The sequence below is a fragment of the Sus scrofa genome, chromosome 2 (assembly GCF_054392235.1).
Source record: "Sus scrofa isolate SSC_HxYL_T2T_F1_AM1 chromosome 2, Sscrofa_HxYL_maternal_Yorkshire_Landrace_v2.0, whole genome shotgun sequence".
Taxonomy (NCBI): domain Eukaryota; kingdom Metazoa; phylum Chordata; class Mammalia; order Artiodactyla; family Suidae; genus Sus; species Sus scrofa.
The window spans coordinates 41,444,942-41,470,080 of record NC_139384.1 but is presented as its reverse complement, the minus strand read 5'-3'; the positions used below and the strand labels follow the sequence as shown (position 1 = coordinate 41,470,080).

The following is a 25,139-nucleotide window of genomic DNA, read 5'->3' as shown; positions in this document are numbered from 1 at the left end:
GGAAGAGAGTGACTGACTGTCCCTTCTCATCTTGTAAAGGAACAAGTCGGAGGGCATCAGCTGGTTGGTGAAGGAGTCACTGACAGGTAGAGGATGCTGACTTGAGAAGTCTACTTCCTTTGTCTTGGGTCCCCAAGGCCAGCTGGAGAGGAGAGCCAGGCCAGAGAACCTGTCAAGAATGGTTGCCTTTGAACCCCAAACATGAGAAGAGGCAGCCAAAGACATTTATTGAGGCCTATGTCATGCATGCCGTTTCATTGAATCTGTGTATGGGCACGTCCTCCTCAGTCATGGAAACCCAAGTTCAGAAACATTTGGTAACTTTCTCAGAGGAACATAAATCAGTAGCACAGCCAGGCTTCGAACTGAAATCGGCCACATTTCTTTCTTTCCAGCTCTGTGACATCAGTTGCTCAGAAGCTTAGATGTTTTTTTGTCACCCCTAAGAAAGGAGAAATACAGATTTGGGATTGTCACCCTTCCCCCCCACCCCTTTTAACAGCTTTACTGAGATACAATTCACCTATCATGCAAGTCACTGATGTAAAGTGTTCAAACCAATGGTGCTTGATATATTACATTCATAATTATGTGTGTATACATATAACATTTTATTTGACATAAAATTTGACATTTTAGCCATCTTTAGATATACAATCCCATGGCATTCCTTGCTTTCATGATGTTGTGCAACCATCACCACTATGTATTTACAGAACGTATTCATCACCCACAGAAACCCTGTAACCATTAAGCAATGACTGCCCATTCCCTCCTCCTTGCAGCCCCTGGAAATCTCTAGCCTTCGGTGCAGCCACAACAGTTTGGTGCAGGCAAACAGTTCAGTGGTTCCACAAAATCCTAAGCATAGAATGACCGGAGGGCCCCACGATTCCTCTCCTACATCTATACCTAAAGGAGTTAAAAGCAGGCACTTGCCAGATACTTGTACACCAGTGTTCATTGCAGCATTACTCACCACAGCTAAAAGGTTGATGATTCTTGTTTCTCTTCATCCCAAACACATGCCTGATCCTCCTGTCTACCATAGAGCTCTGCTTCATTCTTTTTTTTTAAAGCAATACAGTATTGTTAACTATACTAACGAACCATGTTGTGCATCCCATCTTCAGACTCACTTGTCTTTCGATGACCCCCTTACTGATTTTGTCCACCTCCCAGCCCCCACCTCTGGTGATTACCATTGATCTGTTCTATGAGTTGTGTTTTTTTCTTTTTTGATTCTACATATAAGTGAGGTCATGTGGTATTTGTCATTCCCTCTCTGACCATTCACTTGGCATAATGCCCTTGAGTTCTATCCATGTTGTCGCATATGGCAAAGCTTTCTACTCTTTTATGGCTGAATAATATCCCATTGTGTGTGTGTGTGTGTGTGTGTGTGTGTGTGTGTGTGTAGAGCATATTTTCTTTATCCATTGTTGGATACTTGTTTGGATGTCTTTGACTATTGTAAGTGATGCTGCAATAAACATATTTTTAAAATGATTTTTATTGCTTCCATTATAGTTGGTTTATAGTGTTCTGTTAATTTTCTACTGTACAGCAAAGTGACCTAGTAACACACACATATATACTTTCTTTTTCTTACATTATCCTCCATCGTGTTCCCTCACAAGTGACTAGACATAGTTCCCAGTGCTATACAGCAGGATCTCATTGCTTATCCCTTCCAAATGCAATGGTTTGCATCTATTTCCTTTAGGAGAATTGCTTAATCATATGGTATTTCTATTTTGCATTTTATTGTGGAACCTCCATGCTGTCTTCCACAGTGGCTGTACCACTTTACATTTCCATAACAGTGTAGGAGCGTTTGCTTTCTCCACATACTCCCTGGTATTTGTTAATTTTTTTATGTTTTGGATAATAGCCATTCCTATAGCTGTCAGGTGATATCTCAGGGTGATTTTTTTATTTGCTTTTTCTTTTTTTTTTTTTTTTTTTTTTGTCTTTTTGCTATTTCTTGGGCCGCTCCCGCGGCATATGGAGGTTCCCAGGCTAGGGGTCTAATCGGAGCTGTAGCTGCCAGCCTATGCCAGAGCCACAGCAACGCGGGATCCGAGCCGTGTCTGCGACCTACACCACAGCTCACGGCAACGCCGGATCGTTAACCCACTGAGCACGGGCAGGGACCGAACCCGCAACCTCATGGTTCCTAGTCGGATTCGTTAACCACTGCGCCACGACGGGAACTCCTATTTGCTTTTTCTTGATGATTAGCAACATCGAGTACCTTTCATGTGTCTGTGGGCCATTTGTATATCTTCTTTGGAAAACTATTCAGAATTTTTGGCTATTTTCAGTCAGATTGTTTGTCTTTTTGCTATGGAATTGCATGAGTTTTTATGTATTTTGCATGTTAACCTCTTAGCAGATATATTGTTTGCAAATATTTTATCTTGTTCTGTATGTTGCCTTTTCATTTTGTTGATGGTTTCCTTTGCATACAGAAGCTTTTTAGTTTGATGTAGGTTTGATGGTATGGAGATTAAAGCACTATCTTAGGTGCCAGTTGGGCTTGGACTTGAACTCCAGCTCTCCCCCTTACTTGTTGGGTGACCTTGGGCAAGTTGCTCACTCCTTCATGCCTCCACTTTCTTGTCTATAGACTTGAGATTCTGACAAAAACCTATTTCAAAGAGTTATTATGAGGATTAAATGAGTTAATAAATGCAGGCTGGTACCTGGTACTTAGTAAATGCTACACAAATGTTAGATATTATGTTTTAAAATATTCTTCCACTTAAAACTAGTTTAAGACCATTGAACTGAATGGAACTCAGAGTCTCTTCCATTTCCCTCCTTTTGAGCAGTGTTTTCCGTTTTACTTTTGGATTGGGTTTTCAGAGGGAAGTGGGTTATGAGACATATTTCCTCAATACATCACATTTCATAGGAGTCTGTATTAGGTGATTTTTAAGGACTGGTTTAAATACTTTATGGTTTTGGTTTTCATATTCTTTGAGATTGATCCAGTCAGATATGTAAGAATTTGAATTTGGGAATAATGTTGGTTTCAATTCAAGAAAATTGTTTCATCTGAGGAATCCCTTCCCATGAGGAGACACACAGAGATGTGGCTCTCCTTCCTGAGGACATCAGCTGATTGTCATTTATCCATTGTCATTTATCATACTGGTGCAGGAAGACATGGGCTGGTTTTATTGCACACAGGTTGTGTTCATTAACTACCTGCTCAGAGGTCCACAGGCCCCTATTTATGTAATTCAGAGTCTGGTATTTAATCACTGGTTAATTTGATGCTGTAGTGAATCAGTTCTAAACCTCCGACACCAAGTCATTTATTTTTTAAAAGACGAAAACCTGTGCATTTTATTTTACCTGCATAGGAGAAATGGTGAATGAATCATTTGACCAGTTGAGACTACAGGAAACTGCTATTTAATTAACCAAGGAAAGTGAATATTCTTATTGAGAATGGGGAAGCTATGATGGCCTTTTAGAGAGGCACAATAGAGTGGATGGCAGGGGTTCAAATTCTCTGAGGTCACCTTCCAGCTGCCTAACCTTTTGTGCCTCCATAAAATTAAAATCTTAATATTATAACCTATCTATATGATCTTGTTATGATGAAATAAATTAATACATTCAAAGTGCTTTATAACTATGTTTGGCAGGAAATAGTGATCAATAAATGTTAACCTATTATTAGAAGAATAGTTGCAGCCAGAGATAAAGAGGATAGAGATGCTTTGCTGGTGATACTGCATCCTTCCATCTCATTAACTCTTGGCTGACTTTATAAAGAAATGGAAAGATATTCCATGTTCCTGGATTGGAAAAATCGATATTGTGAAAATGGCCATCCTACCCAAAGCAATCTACAGATTCAATGCAATCCCTATCAAATTACCCATGACATTGTTCACAGAACTGGAACAAACAATCCAAACATTTATATGGAACCACAAAAGACCCAGAATCGCCAAAGCAATCCTGAGAAACAAAAACCAAGCAGGAGGCACAACTCTCCCAGACTTCAAGAAATACTACAAAGCCACAGTCATCAAAACAGTGTGGTACTGGTATCAAAACAGACAGACAGACCAATGGAACAGAATAGAGAATCCGGAAATAAACCCTGACACCTATGGTCAATTAATCTTTGACAAGGGAGGCAGGAACATCAAATGGGAAAAGGAAAGTCTATTCAGCAAGCATTGCTGGGAAACCTGGACAGCTGTATGCAAAGCAATGAAACTAGAACACACCCTCACACCATGCACCAAAATAAACTCCAAATGGCTGAAAGACTTAAATATACGACAGGACACCATCAAACTCCTAGAAGAAAACATAGGCAAAACACTCTCTGACATCAACATCATGAATATTTTCTCAGGGCGGTCTCCCAAAGCAATAGAAATTAGAGCAAAAATAAACCCATGGGACCTCATCAAACTGAAAAGCTTTTGCACAGCAAAGGAAACCCAAAAGAAAACAAAAAGACAACTTACAGAATGGGAGAAAATAGTTTCAAATGATGCAACCGACAAGGGCTTAATCTCTAGAATATACAAGCAACTTATACAACTCAACAGCAAAAAAGCCAATCAATCAATGGAAAAATGGGCAAAAGACCTGACTAGACATTTCTCCAAGGAAGATATACAGATGGCCAACAAACACATGAAAAAATGCTCAACATCGCTGATTATAAGAGAAATGCAAATCAAAACTACCATGAGATACCACCTCACACCAGTCAGAATGGCCATCATTAAGAAATCCACAAATAACAAGTGCTGGAGGGGCTGTGGGGAAAAGGGAACCCTCCTGCACTGCTGGTGGGAATGTAAACTGGTACAGCCACTATGGAGAACAGTTTGGAGATACCTTAGAAATCTATACATAGAACTTCCATATGACCCTGCAATCCCACTCTTGGGCATCTATCCGGACAAAGCTCTACTTAAAAGAGACACATGCACCCGCATGTTCATTGCAGCCCTGTTCACAATAGCCAGGACATGGAAACAATCCAAATGTCCATCGACAGAGGATTGGATTCGGAAGAAGTGGTATATATACACAATGGAATACTACTCAGCCATAAAAAAGGATGACATAATGCCATTTGCAGCAACATGGATGGAACTAGAGAATCTCATCCTGAGTGAAATGAGCCAGAAAGACAAAGACAAATACCATATGATATCACTTATAACTGGAATCTAATATCCAGCACAAATGAACATCTCCTCAGAAAAGAAAATCATGGACTTGGAGAAGAGACTTGTGGTTGCCTGATGGGAGGGGGAGGGAGTGGGAGGGATCGGGAGCTTGGGCTTATCAGACACAACTTAGAATAGATTTACAAGGAGATCCCGCTGAATAGCATTGAGAACTATGTCTAGATACTCATGTCGCAACAGAAGAAAGGGTGGGGAAAAAAACTGTAACTGCAATGTATACATCTAAGGATGACCTGACCCCCTTGCTGTACAGTGGGAAAATAATAATAATAAAAAAAAAAAAGAAAGAGTAGTTGCCCAGCATCTCTGCATTTTTCACAACTCCCAACACCTGGTATTCACTATTCTAGTAACTTATATGGATTTGACTTTTTTAGATTCCACATGTAAATGGTATCATACGGTATTTGCTTTTCTCTGCCTGAGAGAGAAGTTCTTATTTTACTTAGCATAATACTTCCAAGGTTCCTGCATATTGTTGCAAGTGGTAGGGCTTCCTCTCTCTGGGTCAATAATATTCCATTGTTTGTGTGTGTGTGTGTGTGTGTGTGTGTGTGTGTAGCTCACATCTTTAATTATTCATCTTTTGATGGTCAAAAAGTATAAACTTCTTATTTGTAAGATAAATAAGTCCTTGGGATCTAATGTACAGCATGGTCATTATAGTTAACAATACTATATTGTGTATTTGAAAGTTGCTGAGAGTAGAGCTTAAATCTTACCACAAAAAAAGAAGTGATAATTATGTGTCATGATGGTGGTGTTAGCTAAGGCTATGGTGGAAATCTTTTTGCAGTGTTATATGTATCAAATTTACACCTTGTATACCTAAAAGTTACACAGTGTTATATGTTGTGTTTCAATCTTGGGGGAAAAAGAACTTCTGCCCAATTCAATCAGAGTGTTAGGAGAAGGACATCAACATCTTAAGAGGACATCTTCTTGCCTTCTGAAGACTCACAACAAATGCCTTTGGGGTGCATCCTTCCTGTCATTTTAACGGAATCCATCACTTCTTTCTCTAGTAGAATTTGGTTAATATTCATATTCAAGTGCCTCTCTCCTGGATTGAGACTGGTTGTGTATGGTCTGGCTTTTTCACTTGTCATAAAAGTCAGAAGACAAGGACCACATCCCACTGACCGGGGGAATCTTTACTGCCTCTGGAATCCATCAGTCTCTCAATAGCTCTTGAATATCCTTTCCCAAGGTAGGGAAGCAAAGAGATCATCTTACCTTCCACATTTTTATCTGACTCACAGCTCATGGGGAAACCATAGACCTTTTTGGAAGTGCCCACTGGTTTTGCTGGTACCATTGGCTGGAGCTGGATTTAGATGTTGATAGATTCAGGTAGGCTGGGGCACAGCTTATAGCTGAAACTGAATTAATCACCTTTCACGCAGTGTGCTTCTTCCCTTGCAGACACTCAGCATTATTTTGTGAATGCTCTCAGAAATACCAGGCTGGGAAAAAGGTCATAGGGTAGTGTCTTACAATGCTTTTTCCACATCAGCTAAAAATTGGTTTGCTGTGATTCTCAGGGGCACAACGAGATGTGTTACTTCATGACAGTATTTAATTCTGATATTGAGCACAGGAAGGGGAAACAAGATGTTAGCATGAATTTGCAAATATCTGACATAACTCCACATGCAAAACAAAATACTTTTAAAATGTCAGCAATCCAACAATCTAACTTCTACCTTATGATGTAGTTACTCCTGTCTGAGAAGACTTCTTTACTATGCATGGGAAGACCAAAAGGTGATTTGAATTTTTAATCTGCCAGTATTTGATCTGGCAGGCAACATGTTTGTTTGACACATATCTTAGAAGATGATGTAAAAATTCATCTTACCAGGCAACAGAGAACTCTAAAGAGTTACTGTATCTGTCAGATGCGGCTGCTCTAACAAGAGGCCATAGACTGGATGGGCTGAAACCATAGAAATGCATTCATGGTTCTGGAGACTGGAAGTCTGAGATCAGGGTGCCAGCGTGGCTGAGTTCTAGTGAGGACTCTTCTTGGCTTCCAGGTTCCTGCCTTCTCACTGCGTGCTCAATCGTGGGAGAGAGAGCCCACGATCTTTCATGTCTCTTGTAAGGGCACTGATCTCTTCAGGAGGGCTTGTGACCTCATCTAAACATAGTTACCCTGGAAGGCACCCATCTCTAAACACCATCACATTAGAGGTTACTATATAAACGTGAGTTGGTAGGAGGAGCACAATTCGGTCCACAGATGCTATCTAGGTACCTCCTTAGATTGTCTTATTTTTCTCTTCTCTTGTCTCACTTTTCTTTGCCTTCTTAAATTCTCTTCTCTTCCTCTCTTGCCCTTTCCCTACCCCTTCTCCTTTCCTCCTTACCTCTCTCCCTTCCTTCTTCTCCTCTTCCCTTCCTTGCCCAGCTCCATCTTCCCTCCATCCTTCTCCCCCTCTCTCTTTCATCCCCTCCCTCTCTGTCCCCACCTTCCCACCAAAGTTCCCTGTGATAACATACTTTAAGGCACGGACATCCATGTGTTAAATCGGATAGGAAAGTGTGTTTCACTTAGCTCAAAATATTTTTTTTTAAAACGGAGACATTATTTTAAGCAGTTAAATTAATACAAGGATATGTAACATCCCTAGAAAGATCAAAGATACAGCCCACAGTCCCTGGGTGGTAATACTCTACAGTGATGCGTACAGACTCTGGAGCCATGCTGCCTACAATCCTACTCTGGCAATCTAGGTACACCTTCTGGCTATGTGACCTTAGACAATTTACTGTCCATTCCAATGCCCTGAATTTCTCATCTTTAAAATGAAGATGAAAGTTCAAACTCTTGCTATTGTCTTTCTGCCACTGAGGTTTAGTGTCATTTTTCCATGTGTCATTGGCTTTGCACTGTGTTTTTTTGCCTTTTAAGAGTGAACCATTTCTTTGCTTGTGGAAGTAGGGGAATGAAAGAGATTGAGAGAGATTTGATAAAGGGAGATGAGAGAGGGAGAGATTATTTTATATGTATATATTTATATGTTTTATATATATATTTTTACTACTCAAATGAATTTATCACATCTATAGTTGTATAATGATCAATCACAGTCCAATTTCACAGGATTTCCATCCCACAACTCAAGCACATCCCCCCACACCCCAAACTGTCTCCTCCGGAGACCGTAGGTTTTTCAATACCTGTGAATCAGCATCTGTTCTGCAAAGAAGTTCAGTCTGTCCTTTTTTCAGATTCCACATGTCAGTGAAAGCGCTTGATGTTGGTGTCTCATTGTATGGCTGACTTCACTTAGCATGATAATTTCTAGGTCCATCCATGTTGCTAAAAATGCCGGAATTTCATTCTTTTTAATGGCTGAGTAATATTACATTGTGTATATGTACCACATCTTCGTGATCCACTCCTCTGTCGATGGGCACTTAGGTTGTTTCCATGTCTTGGCTATTGAAAATAGTGCTGCAATGAACATCGGAGTACATGTGTCTTTGCAAGACACGGCTTTCTCTGAATAGATGCACAGGAGTGGGATTGCTGGATCAAATGGTAGTTCTATGTTTAGTTTTCTGAGGCATCTCCATACTGTTTTCCACAGTGGTTGCACCAAATTACAGTCCCACTGACAGTGTAATAGGGTTCCTTTTCCTCCACACTCTCTCCAGAACTTATTGTTTGTAGACTTTTGGATGATGTCCATTCTGGCTGGTGTAAGGTGGTACCTCAGGGTGGTTTTGATTTGCATTTCTCTAATAATGAGTGATGTTGAACATCTTTTCATGTGTTTTTTGGACATCTGCATGTCTTCTTTGGAGAACTGTTTATATCTTCTGCCCACTTTTTGATGGGGTTGTTTGTTTTTTTGGTATGGAGCTGCAGAAGGTGTTTGTAAATTTTGGAGATGCATCCCTTGTCAGTTGACTTACTTGCAAGCATTTTTTCCCATTCTGTGGGTTGCCTTTTCATTTTGTTTAGGGGTTCCTTTGCTGTGCAAAAACTTTTAAGTTTGATTAGGTCCGTTTGTTTATTTTTTTTTATTGTCAATAGTCTAAGAGGTGGATCTGAGAAGATGCTGCTGTCGTTTATGTCAGAGAGTGTTTGGCCTCTGTTTTCCTCTAAGAGTTTAATAGTGTCTGGTCTTCTATCTAGGTCTTTAATCCATTTTTGAGTTTATTTTTGTGTATGGTGTTAGGGAGTGTTCTAATTTCATTCTTTTCCATGTGACTGTCCAGCTTTCCCAGCACCACCTATTGAACAAGCCGTGTTTACTCCATTGTGTATTCTTGCCTCCTTTGTCATATTTTAGTTGGCTGTAGGTGCATGGGTTGAATTCTGGGCTTTCTTTTCTATCCTGTTCCACTGATCTATATTTCTGTCTTTGTGCCAGTACCATACAGCTTTGATGACTGTTGCTTTGTAGTATAGTCTGAAGTCAGGGAGCCTGATTCCTCCAGCTCCCTTTTTCTTTTTCAGGATGTCTTTGGCTTTTCTGGGTCTTTTGTGCTTCCAAACAAACTTTAAAATATTTTGTTCGAGTTCTGTGAAAAATGTCCTTGGTAATTTGATAGGGATAGCATTGAATCTATAGATTGCCTTAGGTAGTATAGTCGTTTTGATAATATTAACTCTTCCAATCCACGAGCATGGTATATCTTTCCATCTATTTGTGTCCTCTTTGATTTCTTTCATCAGTGTCTTATAGTTTTCAGAGTACAGGTCTTTTGTCTCTTTAGAGAGGTTTACTCCTAGGTATTTTATTCTTTTGTATGCAATGGTAAACAGGATTGCTTCCCTAATTTCTTTTTCTGATCTTTCATTGATAGTGTATAGAAATGTCCTCGATTTCTGTGTATTAATTTTGTATCCTGTGACTTTGCCAAATTCATTGATGAGTTCTAACAGTTTTCTGGTAGCGTTTTAGGATTCTCAAGGTATGGTATCATGTCATCTGCAAATAGTGATAGTTTTACTTCTTCCTTTCCAATTTGGATTCCTTTTATTTCTTTTACTTTTCTGATTGCTGTGCCTAGGACTTCCAAAACTATGTTGAAGAGTAGTGGTAAGAGTGGACATCCTTGTCTTATTCCTGATCTCAGCAGGAATTCTTTCAGCTTTTCACCATTGAGAGTGATGTTCACTGTGAGTTTGTCATATATGGCCTTTATTATGTTGAGGTAGGTTCCCTACGCTCACTCCTGTAGGTGAGTCTCTGTGAAACATTTACTTTCCAGTCTGTGGGGCTTCCCACCTGGGAAGTATGGGATTGCTTACATCACGTAATCGCCCCTCCTACCTCTTGATGTGGCCTCCTCTTTGTCTTCTGGAGTAGGGTATCTTTTTTAAGGTTTCTGGTCCATTTCGGTGAAGATTGCTCAGCCTTTTGTTGTGAATTTTATTGTTTTTAGGAGAGAAGTTGAGCTCCAGTCCTTCTATTCCACCATCTTAATCCCCAATTGAGATTGTTTTATATTTTAAGAAATATAAGAGATACCTTATTTATTTGGGGGGAAGGGACATATTTTTCCATGTATGTCTTATATTTGGCCTCTATTGGCATTTGGTTTTTATTCTTAGATTCCATAGGCATTTCATTTTCTCCCCCCACCCCCACTTTGTGAAGAAATCAGTAATTAATAGAGAAGCATGGAACATTGGATAAAGTACTAATTCCAGAGTTGGAAGGCCTGGATTCTGTTGCCAGCTCAATGATTATCTGGGTACCTTTGGGCAAGTCAGAATTCTTCTACAGGTCTTTATTTTCTCATCTGAAAAAGGTTGTAATAATTCACATCTTGTCTACTTCACTGGCTTTTTACAAGTTCGAATCAGAGGTCATATTGTCCCTCATTTTAAAAAATACCCGGTATGACACAGATGAAGAGTATTGATAGTTTTAATATAACTACTGACTGTACAGTGCCATTGTGTTTTTATAACTCATGATTTCTGAAAAGTCAGGAGATTAAACTCTGGCAGAATTGCTCTGAATGTTATCTTACTAGCCCCTGGAGGATATGTCCAGAGCTGTGCTTTTGTGTGAATATCTGCTGGCTGTTCTCCATTTTCTGGGACAATGCCAACTCAACTGATACAGGTATCAAGGAACAGTGTGAAGGTTCAGGTTGTCTTATTAGCATTTTCTAAAATGTGTGTCTCAGAAAAAGCATCTGGAACATCTTCATTGAATCAGGAGGAAGGGGAGTGGCCCCAAAGAAACTTATTCAGAGGCAAGGTTTTTGATGAATTGTGAGGGACAGAAACACCTGAATGGTCAAAAATTTTAGGATCAGGGAGGCCTTTATTTATTTATTTATTTTTGGTTGCACCTGCAGCATGTGGAAGTTCCCAGACCTGGGATTGAACTTGCACTTCAGCAGTGTCCCTAGCTGCTACAGTGACAATGCCGGATCTTTAACCTGCTTATGAGCCACTAGGGAACTTCTAGAACTAGGGAGGTCTTCAGATGCCCTCTGGCCCAACTCACCATTTTATAGACAGGAAAAACAATGCCTAGAGAAGAAAATCCCCCAGTGTTCAAGTTAACTAATAGAGGAAGAATTAGAGCTTGACTCTGGATTATCAGTTCTCATGCTCATGGTCCAATAGTCAGAGTGGAAACAAGATCCTTCTGGAGTCACAGAGGCCCAGGTTGCCAATGTAGGTGCTCTTCATGTTGTTTCTGATGCTGGTCCATTGCATGGTTGGGGATGAGATGCATACAGGGCTTGATAAAGAGTACAGTCTCAATGATTGTTGATTTACCTTTTCACATGTGCTCAGGGAGTGGGGAATAACGTCTTCCCCTTCCTCCCCCCTTTGCCCCACCCGCTGCATCCAACCATCCCTGGGTTGCCTTTTTCTAGGAAATTCTTATGTAACAAGTCTGAATAGATCACACTGTTTTATTTAGAGGATTCTTTGCATTTGCTTCTATCTTTGCTGTCTAAGCTTTCCACTTTAATTTAAGGACAATGATACCAGATTCAGCTCTGTTCTGAACTGACTTATGCAGATGGAGGCTGGCGATATGTGAAGAAGCACTATGCAACATCAGGTTTCATTTTAAAGTCCATAAGTATACCTTTTAAAAACAAAAACAAACTACTCCACTCTCCTGGGGAGGGACATAAATCATGTGTTTTTATTATCTCAAAAGACCACCAGAAGATGGGCTCTAATATTTCAAAGATGACAAGCAATCTATATGAATGAATCACAATTTGAGCCCTATTATACTCAAGCTGATATATACTGCAGTGGGGGGTTTATAGATGTTTCTCTCACTATATTTAATAAAAGACCCAGGCCTTTCTGTCACTAGTTTCTAATCCTCTAGGAAACACTCAGTAGTCTTAAGCATCGTGAGTTAAATTTAGATCAAGGGTTAAGCTCAGAGCAGAATGCTGCTACCTGATTTGGGGTCCTGGGGCACTGGAGCCTGAAGTTTGAAAGTGTTAGGATTTAATTTAAAAGAGCCACAGAAGCAATGATGCATGGTACAGTAGTGCTTTTAGCAGAGCCTGTGATACCAGAACCAATGTCACGAATAGCATTGTATAGGGTCGTAGAATTTGGAGATGTGCTTGTTTCCATACACTTCGTGGCAGCATCAGCTGTGTCTAACATAGTAAGAGGGTGAAAAAGTTATGGAGGGGAGTTCCATCAGTGGCTCAGTGGGTTAAGAACCCGACATAGCATCCATGAGGATGTGGGTTCAGTCCCTGGCCTAACTCAGTGGCTTAAGGATCCAGCCTTCCTGCAAGTTGCTGCATAGGTTACAGATGCAGCTTGGATCCAGTGTTGCTATGGCTGTGGTGTAGGCCTGCAGCTGTAGCTCTGATTTGACCCCTAGCCTGGGAACTTCCATACACCACAGGTGCACCATACAAAGGAAAAAAAAATGTTATGGAGGTCTAGAACTGGCCCAGTGAAAACAGTGCCAACTTTGAAGTGAGACTATGATTCAAACCCAGGCTGTTATGCTTACTGACTTTATGTCTTGGGAAAGTGACCTAATAATCTCTGAGCCTCAGTTTCCTCCTCCTCATGACATGTGGATGTCTACCTCCTATAGTGAGTAGCCATGTGGCATAAATGGGGTGAAGAGATGATAAATATGGCGTACCTAGGAGTTCCCATTGTGGCGCAGTGGAAATGAATCTGACTAGGAACCATGAGGTTGCAGATTCAATGCCTGGCCTCGCTCAGTGGGTTAAGGATCCCGCATTGCCGTGAGCTCTGGTGTAGGTTGCAGATGTGGCTCAGATCTGAAGTGGCTGTGGCTCTGGCATAGGCCAGCGGCTATAGCTCCGATTAGACCCCTAGCCTAGGAACCTCCATGTGCCGTGGGTATGGCCTTCAAAAAGACAAAAGACGAAAAAAAAAGAAAATAACTATGGAGTACCTAGTATGGTGTGATACGTAGCAATGGCAGATATTTACTTATTTATTTATTTTTGCTTTTTAGGACTGTACCTGCAGCATATGAAAGTTCCCATGCTAGGGGTCAAATCAGAACTACAGCTGTCAGCCTGTGCCACAGCCACAACAACATGAGATCTGAGCCACATTTGCTACTTATACCACAGCTCGCGGCAACACCGGATCCCTGACTCACTGAGCGAGGCCAGGGATGGAACCTGTATCCTCATGGATATTAGTTGGATTCATTTCCACTGGGCTACAGTGGAAACTCCCAGACAGACATTTATTAAGTATTAACCAGGTGCCAGGCTGTTTGTAGATTTACCATATGAGATTAACAACTATTAGCATCCTATTTATTTTTGGTTTTACCCTGTGCCTAGTGATGTGGTTTGTAATTTTTATCCATTCGTCCTTCTAGTAGCCTAATTGTGGTTCTTAGAAGATCCCGCTAGACTGATCCAGACCTTTTGATTAAGCCTGGGCTTGAGTGTGTTCAGCTTCTACTTTGAGATACAGTCTTCGGCATAGCCTCTTCTTGCCTCTCATCTTTTGGGTGAACATCACACGGGGAAAGACCATTGCTTCAGAGAGAAGTGCAAAGCACAGGTAAAGCACCATTACTGCCGGGGCAGAGATCAGGTGGCTTTTCAGGCTTCTGGTTAAAACCCTCATTGCTTTGGGCTCACTGGATCTCTCTCTTTCTGAGCATAGTCCATCCTTTAATTGGCGAGTTCAGTTTGTTTCTTTTTCTCGTTTCTGTAATTCTTCAAACCTCTTAGGATATTTTGTCTGGCAACCAAGAGCATTTGTTTCAGGTTCATTTTTAAAATCTCTGCCATTCGCCGTTTCTCAAGATTTTCTCAGGATATCCCAAGTCTCCGAAGATGTTCATTCTCCTTGGATTCTCTGCATAATCACATGTACTTTTGAGGCATTCTTAGGTCCTATTGTAGTTGTCTGCAGGGTGGTACCCTTCCCTGAGGTTGGAAAGGCAGTCTGTCTTAGGCAAGTATGTTGCCACCCCGAATCCTGAAACCAAGGGAGCTGTCAATTCCTTCCTTTCTTCTAATCTCTTATCTCAAAGGACCCAACTGGATGACTCTACACACTTTCTTTCTCCCCTCCCCATCATTTATACTGGAAGTGATTTTTATATCTGGCACTTACATGATTGAAGATCAGAAACAAAGATAAGATTGTGACAGTTTAATTTTCTGGTACATTTGTCAACTTTTCTGCTTTATTTTAGTTCTGTCTTTTTCTGGAGCGGCACCAGGAAGTTACTAGGTATGCAAGGGCTGGAAGTTCTAATGGTATGAATTGAAAACAAACCAACTCCAAGACCCATGAGTAGAGCAGCAGGGACATGTGGCCGTGATGTCCTGGGTGGCTCAAAGAGGGTGAGGCTTAGATACAGCTCTGTGAGAAATTCTCACTGGGTTTTTCTAACATCCCAGGGTCTGTTTTTTTTTTTTTTTGAAAATATTTTTATTCTGGGCCTTGGCATCTTATGAAACAAGGAGATAGCTTGGCTGTTTGAATCAAAATAAGCTTGTTATGGCTAAGTAACTCTTTCAGGTCTAGATGAGGCAGATGCTGCACAGCAGTTATCCAGGATTGAGGAAAAAAAGCCAGGAGTTTCCCTCTGAGAGGGTCCACAATAGAGAATCATTCATTGCCAAGAGCAACCTGGTTGGCAGAGGTAGCCCATGGGCTTAAGACTGAATGTCCTCTGAGGCAGGTCCTGACTAGTTTCTCATCTTAAAGAGTGGCTGGGTATCCTAGCAGTGTAGGATGAGTTCAGGGTGGATGCATCTCTATGAGTAAAATACCAGTAGCATTTGGCCTTCAGCTTGCCCTCTCCCATCCATTCTTGTCACGATAGCCAAGTGCTTTTTAAAAACAGAAATGGGACAGTGTCACCACTGTGATTAAAATCCCAGCATCCTTTACGTGGCCTTCAAGGCCCAGCAGGATCTGGCTCAAACTTATCTTTCCGATTTATCTTCAAACAAGCAAAACTCCTTCCTCTAACAAATCCTTCTCAAACATTCTTCTCTACCTGGTACGTTACTCCTCTCCCCCTTAATGGTTTCAGTTTTATTTCAGGCCTTGGATGAAACATCACTTCCACAGGGAATCCTTCTCTGAACCTCTCAGATGAGGTCAAATCCCCATTAAATGATCTCACATTCCTGGTAGAACTTACAAGTTTTTGCTCAGTGTCTTGCTAGGCTCTGAGGACCATAGTGGTGTTTTGTTCATCACTCTGCCTCAGGGCTGAGTAGAGGGCTAATACATGTTCTTTGAATGGACAGACTAGATGGTCCTCTCCCTTTCCCAGCTCTGAAGAGACAAAAAGTTTAGCCTCTGTAGTTTCCCTTCTGATTTCTCAGCTACATTCTCTAAGCTGAAATTCTGTTCATCTTTCAAGATCAAGTTTAATGATCTCCTTTGACATGCCTCTCATGGTCCTCCTCTGTTACTGGTCAGGGTAGGCTCAATGGCTTAAACTAACAAAAGCATACTTCCAGGTCATGCAGCATGTCCATCATACTGTCTGGTGGCCTGCTCCTTACTCCAGGACCCAGGATCAAAGACCCTCTGTCTCTGTGCTTCCATAATTTCCAAGAAAGGAAGAAGGAAATGTGTTAAGCCAGATTCTGGTCCCTAATCTTTCCACCTGGAGGTAGTCTGCTTCTGCTCAGACTTCATGCTCTGTCGTAGAGCCATGCTTAGCTTTGAAGAAGAGGACAGAAAGGACAATTGTGTTACATGCCCAGAAGGAAGAAAGCTGGTGACCCTGGATGAACAATACTAATGCCAACTGGCTCCTTTCTATACCTGGCTTTTCTTGGTGTTCCCAACCTCTCACTCACAATGATCCGTTTTTCCGCTCTCACATAGTCATACGAAAGACCTTGTAATCAGCAATCACTAAATCACCTCCAAAATCTTAATGTCAAGTACATTACTCTATAACCCTATCTCCTAGCTTTCCAGCTCACTCACTCCAGTACCTCCACTGTAATAATTCCTCGCCTCCATTAGGATTCCTGTTGCAGTTAGGGTTCCCTAGGAAGCAAACTTTGAGATGAAGACTGGTGAGATGGATACTGGCATGTGGGAAGTTTATTAGGGAGTGCTATAGGGGTGAACACCTGGGGGCACAGGAAGGTACAGGATTGGGCAGAGGAAGTAGTCAGCTCCATCTCATTGAGTTCTCTGAACCTGGGAGAGTCCTTTACAAGTAGCCTGAGTTGGGATAAAGGAGAACCAGCCTTCACTGAAGGTTGCCCTCAAGATGAGAGTGTAACTAAGGGTCAGGCAGCTTGCTTTAGGCCAGGACAGTTTTCCTAAAAGGCTGATAGCTGGAGATCATTAGCAGACAGTCCTTTTGGAGGCAGGGGGAATAAGCACTTTAGTTCTAGAGAGATATCTGGACAGCACAGATCCACCATAATGTCCAGTCCATTTCAGCTGTCACCCTCCCCTCTTCATGTCCTCTCTCCTGTCCTTAATAGCTGAGGTTCCTTGGCACCTCATTATCAGCAGATCTTTCCTGATAACCCCAGTTCCCTTGTTTCTCTTTTTACCCATCCTATTTGTCTACAAACTCATCTCTGGTTACACCTAACTTTCCACGTATCTGTAACTACCCTGAATATCTAATGAGATTGGAAAAAAAAATCACATGGGCATGCTGACTGCTCTCACTTAACATTTATGGCCACAAGTCACATAAGCATTGTCAGTCACCTGCTATACTCCCTGGTAAATTCTTTCCTTCTTTCCCTAATGACCGTTTCATACCTTCTCCCCTTTCCTTAAACATCCAATACCTCTTTCCTTTCCTAATTCATGGATGTTACTCTCTCTTCTCATTGCACTGACAAAATAAAAACAAGCAAAGAACTATTTCATCTTCCTACCACCAGATATGCCAACTTATCTTCACCTCTTCCCTTTTCTCTTGGATTTAGTCTCCTTGTAAAAATGACTTACTCCATCTGTGGACTGGAAATCAACTTCTTTTGCCCCCTCTTAGGACTTTGCTCCTGAAAAGATCTGCTCTCCTCTACCATCAGTTTTCTTCACTGGTGTTGAGTAACTTCCAACAGCATGTAAACATGCTCTGATCTTTTCTGTCGCAAGAGAATCTTTCTCAAGACTCTTAACGGCATCGTCTCTCTGGAGCTACTGCTTCAATTTTTCTTCTCTTTATGGTGAAATAACTCAACAATTTGCCTTGCTTTTCTGTACCCTTCATCCTTCATTTCTTGCATTGACTCCAGTCAGGCTTTGCCCTGCCACGTTCCTGAAACCACGCTTATCAGGTCAGGTCAGTGGTGAACTTCTTGCAAAATCTCATGATTAATTCTGTCTTTGTCTTATTCAACTTCCTCAGCATCAGGTGACAAAACTGACCTTTCTGGAAACACTTTTCCCCTTGACTTTCCTTATACACACTCTTCTGTAAAGCAAAGGCTTCAATGATGTAAGGAACCAACTGATTTAAGAATTCCAATGCCATGGGAGTTTCTGCTGTGGCTTAGCAGGTTAAGAACCTGAATAGTATCCATGAGGATGTAGGTTCCATCCTTGGTCTCACTCAGTGGGTTAAGGATCTGGTGTTGTTGTGACTGTGGTATAGGCCTGTAGCTCTGATTAAATCTCTAGCCCGGGAACATCCATATGCCCCAGTGTAGCAATAAAAAAAAAGAAAAAAAAAAGAAAAGAAAAGAAAAGAAAAAGGATTTCTAATGCCTTGACTGCCAGAAAGCTCTGAAATACACAGAGTTATTTGTCCTACCTTAGATTCCTGGGAGAGTCCCCTCCATACTCAGGTTTGATGTAATCTTGTTACATAGCTTTTATATTCCTGTATTCCATTTGTCTTGGGGCACATGATATTGGGCAGGTAGAACACTGCTGATTGCCTGAATTATTTCACTAATTTCTGGTGTTTGTTTCTTGTATTTATGAAAGTCTTGCTAACTATGAGTCTTCTTTTAGGGCCTCAATCACCCCATATTTCATTTATAGGCTGATGGATCTTTAGTACTAAAAGGAATCTGATGTTGTTTTGGGGTCCTTTATTGGGAACTAAATCCATCTATTTTTAAAGTAAGATAAGTGAGTTTCCTAGTGATTCAATATAGCTGTTTTTATCTAGAGTTTCTGGACTAAAGGAGTATTAGGATTTCAATAATCACTGAAATAATCCTAATAATATTTGACTAGTTCTTTCTTTCATGAAGTAAATCATAGTAAGAGTTTGACTTCTAAATTCAAATCCTGGGTATAAATTATCCAATAGGATTATGTAGTGCCATTTAATTTCTTTAAGCCTCAATTTTCTAGACTTTAAAATGAGGGTAGTACTATACTTCACTTATTAAACTGTATATAGATTAAATTAGATGGTTCATTTAAAAATTTAAAGCAGTAGGTTCTGAAATGACCCTTATGACCAAATGATGAGGATTCTGGGACTCAGAGTGGTTAAATGCAAGTAATCTGCTAGTATCTCTCGGCTCTGGAGCTAGAACTCATGTTTTTTATTTTGGATTCCCATGATGTGTTTATATCCTTCCCTGTCCCCGGCTGTCACACATTAGCAGTCTGAGTAAAATGAACATAAAGCCAGCTTTGAAAACATCAGCTCCAGAAAAGACTAAACTCTGCCCTTAAGGTTGTAGGTCCTTTAAATTCTTACCATGGACATTTTAAGGGATGGCAGGTGATGCTCTGACCTCCATTCCAAAGTGAAAAGGGTCTTTTTGTTGAATCAGCCTTTTTTCCTATCACATGGGATGCATCCCCAGGTCACAGCATGAAAGACATGAATTTGCATTAGACAACAGCTGCTGTCTGTATTCAGAGTACAACATGGGAAAAAGTGGCTACACCATCATTTTGTAACAGATGGATTAAAGCATGTCTTAGTAAGAAAAACAAGCAGAGAAGGGCTGGATTTCCTTGATCTCTCTGATAAAAGCAACAGCAGATACAGTGGACACTTCATAAATATTAATGGATATCAGTGCCTGGACAGAGAGCTCCTTGGTTTTGGACATTTAAATCAAGTGTCCTCCTTGGGGAGAAATTAATAATGATGGATTCGGTCTTCATACTTCTTGGGCTCTTCACTGTGGTGCTTTACCGTGCATCTTTCTAGGAAGATTTTCAGCTTGAGATGGGATCTGATGCACCAGCTGAATTGGCGCTTAAGCTTTTGTGTTTAATGCATATTGCTATTTCTCTTGGCTCCAGTGGGCATTTGCCTTTTCTCATTTCATGATTAGATGATTACATTCTGGTTCAATCATTTGACTAACTGCGATACTGCTTTTTTTTCCCTTCAGATATTGATGAGTGTGCAGCTAAGATGCATTATTGTCATGCCAACACCGTGTGTGTCAATCTGCCCGGGTTATATCGCTGTGACTGTGTCCCAGGATACATTCGTGTGGATGACTTCTCTTGTACAGGTGAGCGTTTAGAAGCAATGTTGCCTTTCTGATTCAGTCTTTCTGTGCACTGTAGCTGTGTGTTGTTACATTTAACTCCAAGTATACTAGGTATTTTTTTTTTCTTTTTGGGTGCACCTGCGGCATGCGGAGTTCCCAGACTATGGATCAAACCCACACCATGGCAGCAACCTGAGCCATTGCAGTGATAATGCCAGATCCTTAACCTGCTGAGCCACAGGGGAATTCCCACTAGGTATTATTTTTAACTAACTAGTTCTTTTCATGAGTTATTTTACCATTAACTTTTTAGAACAAAGTGATAATAAAAGAGATTTTGTCTGCGTGATTTATTTCCACTTGCAGTGTTTCCCTCTCTGTGTGTGCATGCATGAATGGGTATAGAATTTGAAGCCCACATTGCCTATGGTAACACTGAAGGACTTAGAGACATCAGTGCCAAAAAGAGAAAGAATCAAACTCTTTTCCTTACATTAGGATGAAATATTTTTATATATGAGAAAATGTACATTGTTCTCATTGGGAAAAACAAGAGGTTGAATTTAAAGTGGGAGCAAGGGTACCTGGCGGGCAGGGACTGGGTATATGGAGGTCAGTCAAGACTTTTTATTGATGTATGGCTTATGGTCAGTTTTCTCCCTCAACTTTCATTATCACTGGGCTGTCAGCACTCAGCTGGAACTCCAGGGGTTGTGGTTGATGCCTCTGTGTGAGTGGTGCTGGCTTGGCGGGCATTTGGTCTGGGTTCCATTATCATTCAATCATGAAAATAGACATGAGCATAAATGGGTTAAAGATTCTGAGTCTTTCTTCTCTTGGATTAAATGTCTTAATTTAAAAAAAAAAATTTTTTTTGTCTTTATGCCTTTTCGAGGGCCACTCCTGTGGCATATGGAGATTCCCAGGCTAGGGGTCCCATCGGAGCTATAGCTGCTGGCCTACGCCAGGGCCACAGCAACGTGGGATCCGAGCCATGTCTGCAACCTACACTATAGCTCACGGCAACTCGGGATCCTTAACCCACCGAGCAAGGCCAGGGATCAAACCCGAAACCTCATGGTTCCTAGTAGAATTCGTTAACCACTGAGCCACCACAGGAACTCCTTGGATTAAATGTCTTTAAATGCCTAATCTGTAACCTGTAAGAAAGGGGCTCCTTGAATACCAGATTTGTCCTGTTGTGTATTTATCTGATTCTTGCATCTTTCTCTTTGTCCTAATGACACTGGCATATAAAAATGAATTCTTCACTCAGAAAGGAATGCTACTCTTTCCCTCCCTCCTTTCCTCCCAGCCTGCCTCTCTCTCTCTCTCTCTCTCTCTCTCTCTCTCTCTCTCTCTTTCCTTTTATGGCCATAGTATATGGGAGGTCCTGGGCCAGGGATTGGATCCGAGCCATAGCTGCAAACATTGCCGTAGCTGCAGCAACGTGGGATACTTTAACCCACTGTGCAACCAGGGATTGAACCTGCACCTCCACAGTGATCCAAGCCACTGCAGTCAAACTCCTAACCCTCTGTGGCACAGCAGGAACTCCCCGTTCTTTTCTTAATAAATTTTATTTTGAATGGCCTTCTCAGAAGTGCAAAAATTGCTAAAAGTTAGAGAAGTGTGTTTATATATCCAAATACCTTTGCCATTAATTGTATGTTTATAAATTACTGTTTTCTGGCTAAAGACTGGCAATCTCAGATTGATGCAAATTTCTGATTGTCGCAGTAGGTCAGATCTCACTTATCTTTTAAATATTGTAACAAAATTCCTAGATAAAAAAGAGACATTTCTTAAACAGCATGCTGAGAACTAAACATTTTAAGGGGGCAGAACTCTTTTGAATCTGAAAATAAACACAATCTAAAATTCTGGAATGTTATAGATGACTTATTACTCTGTTCTTAATGGTCTATCCTAACATGAGACAAAAGTAATAAACTGCCTCCCAACACAGCTGCACCATATCTTGCAACTTAGACATAATTAAGGCGATGCTGTGCGGAAAGGCCTTGTTGAAATAACATCAGAATACACAAAGCCCCTGCTCTTATTTTTTTCACTGAAGGAGGAAGACAAGAGCTGGTGCTTGAAAGTCTATTGAGGACAGGTGCTCTGCCTGGTGATTTATACATATGGAGCAAAATGGGAAATGTGTTATTGTAAGAACTAGCTCCAGAGTTGCAGTTAGAAAGAGGACTGTGTTGTTTGGATTAAAAGGCAAGGGTGTGGGTCTCAGTGGGTACCCCTTCCAAGAAAAGAGTTAAGTAGTTCTGCAGGAAAAAAAAAATCTATACTCACATGTTTTGTTTTGTTGGTGTATTTTGTCTGAAAGAAAATAGAAAAGTTAGAATAAGAGAGAGAGAGGCGTTCCCACTGTGATGCAACGGAATGGGAGGCATCTCTAGAGCACTGGGATGAGGGTTCAATCCTGGCCCAGCATCGTGGTAATCTGGCATTGCAACAGCTCAGTTGTCCTGGGAACTCCATGCCATGGGGCAGCCAAAAATGATAAAGAGAGAAAGAGAAAGAGGGAAGAGAGAGAAACCAGCCAGAGAGCACAAGACTTGCCACTGCAGAGGACAGGGGCTGGTGAAAACCACCCAGTGAAAGGATGGCTGAAAGTACTTTTAAGGATTGGAATATTTAATGTGAAGTGTTTTTTTTTTAATTATTATTGTTTTGTTGTATAGTATGCAATCCGTGTCTTCTTCATGACCCTCCAACCTTCAGCAAAATCTCCCCTCTTGAAAGCTGGGTGAGACTCTCCCTCCTCCCACCCCACTGGAGTACAAGTTAACATGGGGGCAACAGGAGTGATACAGTGTATATAGGACTTTGTGACCTGCAGGAGGCAGAGGAAACCATTCCTTGCCTTTCTCAGCCCTGCAAAATGCACTTAAACAGACATCCATGTGTCACAGTCACCGCAGCCTCCTCTTGGGTGTGTCAGAAATCGTGATGAGGGCTTTGGACTTCCCCTGTAGGTCATGGAATAGGAATACGATCTTTTTCTTTAAAAAAAAAAATCTTCCATTGATCCTCGATTCCTTCTCATCTGACTGCACATTTTTCTGCTTTTGTTCACAGCAAACCTCTTCGTTGACTTGCCTAGGGTTGTTTTTTTTCACTTACCTCATTTACCCTCTTCAACCCCTCCCACTAAGGCTTCTATACTCATCATTTATCAAGTATAATTATCAAGGTCAACCCTGAACTCCATTTTGCTAAATTGAGTCTCCTTATCATCTGTGACCTCTCAGCAGCCTTTAGTAGAGCTGACTACATCCTCCTCTTCTGTTTTATTTTTATTTTTTTCTCTTTCAGCCACAAACTGCAACATAATGGAAGTTCCCAGGCCAGGGATTGAACCCATGCCACAGCAGGGATTCGAGTTACCAAAGTGACAATGCCAGATCCTTAACCACTAGGCTACTAAGGAACTCTTGAGACACTGTATTTCCTGATTTTTCTTGTGTTTCTCTGACTACTTCTGCCCAGTGTAGCTACCTATTTATTCTTCTTCTGCTGATATTTTAAATATTAGAGTACTGTAGAGCTCTTCCCTGGACCATTTTCTCCTGTTTATCTATATAGTCTTTTTATTTTATTATTTTTAGTTTTTTTTCTTTCTTTTTTTGGTCTTTTTTAGGGCAGCACCCCTGGCATATGGAAGTTCCCAGGCTAGGGGTCGAATTGGAGCTACAGCTGCCGACTTACACCACAGCCACAGCAACTCTGGATCTGAGCCACATCTGTGACCTACACCACAGCTCATGGCAACATCAGATCCTTTAACCCACTGAGCAAGGCCAGGGATCAAACCCATATCCTCATGGATGCTAGTTGGATTTTTTTCTGCTGTGCCACAATTGGAACTCCTTAATGATCTTTTTAAATGCCTTCATTCCATATTATGACTTTATAGCATTTCTATGTCATTAACTCCTAAATTTCTACCCAGTTACAATCTTTCTCGAGAGCTTCTAAATCATATATTCAATGTGACATCAATACATAGGTGTTTAATAGGCATTTCATACTAACATGCATGAGAAAGAACTTGATTTCGTTTCACCTCTGCAAACCTCCTCTTCCCATTTCCTGCATCTCAGCAAATGAAAGCACTGGATTTTCAAGCCACAAAGCTGTGGGAAATACTGGGTTTCTTTCCTTCCCTCGTCCCTCCACTTTGTACAGCAGACTTGTGGACTCTACCCTTCATACCCTGTCCTAAGTCTGTCCACTTTTGTGCGTACATATGCCTGACTACCAAACTGCCAGATTTCCACAGTGGCCACCATTCTGGACCTGCTGCCCCAGGCTTGCTCTACTAACTAGATCTTCACAGAGCAATGAGAGCAAGCTTTTAAAAAAAGGAACCCCATAGACCTGTGCAGAGCTCTCACATAGTTTTCAATTACGCAGAAAATCAAATCCATTCTCCTTAGTTTGTTATAAAACCCTATATGACTTTCCTCCTTTCTGCCTCTCTGACTTTATCTTGTACAATTTCCCTCCTTGTCCCTTAGGAGGTGGCCACCCAAACTTTTGCCTTTTCTTTTATTCACCAAGCTTGTTCTGCCTTAGAACCTTTGCGTGAACTCTTGCTCCTTCTTAGAAGTCTTTTCTTCTTGATATCTGCATCACTGGCTTTCTTGGCATTTAGATTTCAGCCTAAAAATGATCAGCTCAGAGAGGCATTCTCTGATTCATATCATTAGCTCCCCCCCCCTTTTTTGGTCATATCACCTAATTTTAATTCTCTGAATATTACTTATCACCATCGGAGTTTCTGCTTTTATATGTGATTTTAAAAATTTATCTCTTTCTATTAGAATGTAAGCTCTAAGAGCAGAGACTTTTTCTCTTTTATTCGCTACTCTATCTTGGCTGTTTCAAACATAGTCTGGCACAGAGCCTTGCTCAATAAGTATTGAATGAGGAAATGAATAAAACTACTTCACCATGGGCTAATGTTTTTCT

The 25,139-nt window shown here is 41.0% G+C and overlaps 1 protein-coding gene across 4 annotated transcripts in view; it reads left to right on the top strand.

The window, feature by feature from the left end:
• Positions 1 to 25,139, top strand: part of NELL1 (neural EGFL like 1) — a 945,951-nt gene that overhangs the window by 431,760 nt on the left and 489,052 nt on the right. For all 4 annotated transcript variants that reach the window (XM_021085298.2, XM_021085297.2, XM_085011744.1 and 1 more), the window contains exon 13: positions 20,037 to 20,162. In XM_021085298.2, coding sequence (XP_020940957.1) covers positions 20,037 to 20,162 — 126 coding nt within the window. The remainder of the gene's footprint in view (positions 1 to 20,036; positions 20,163 to 25,139) is intronic.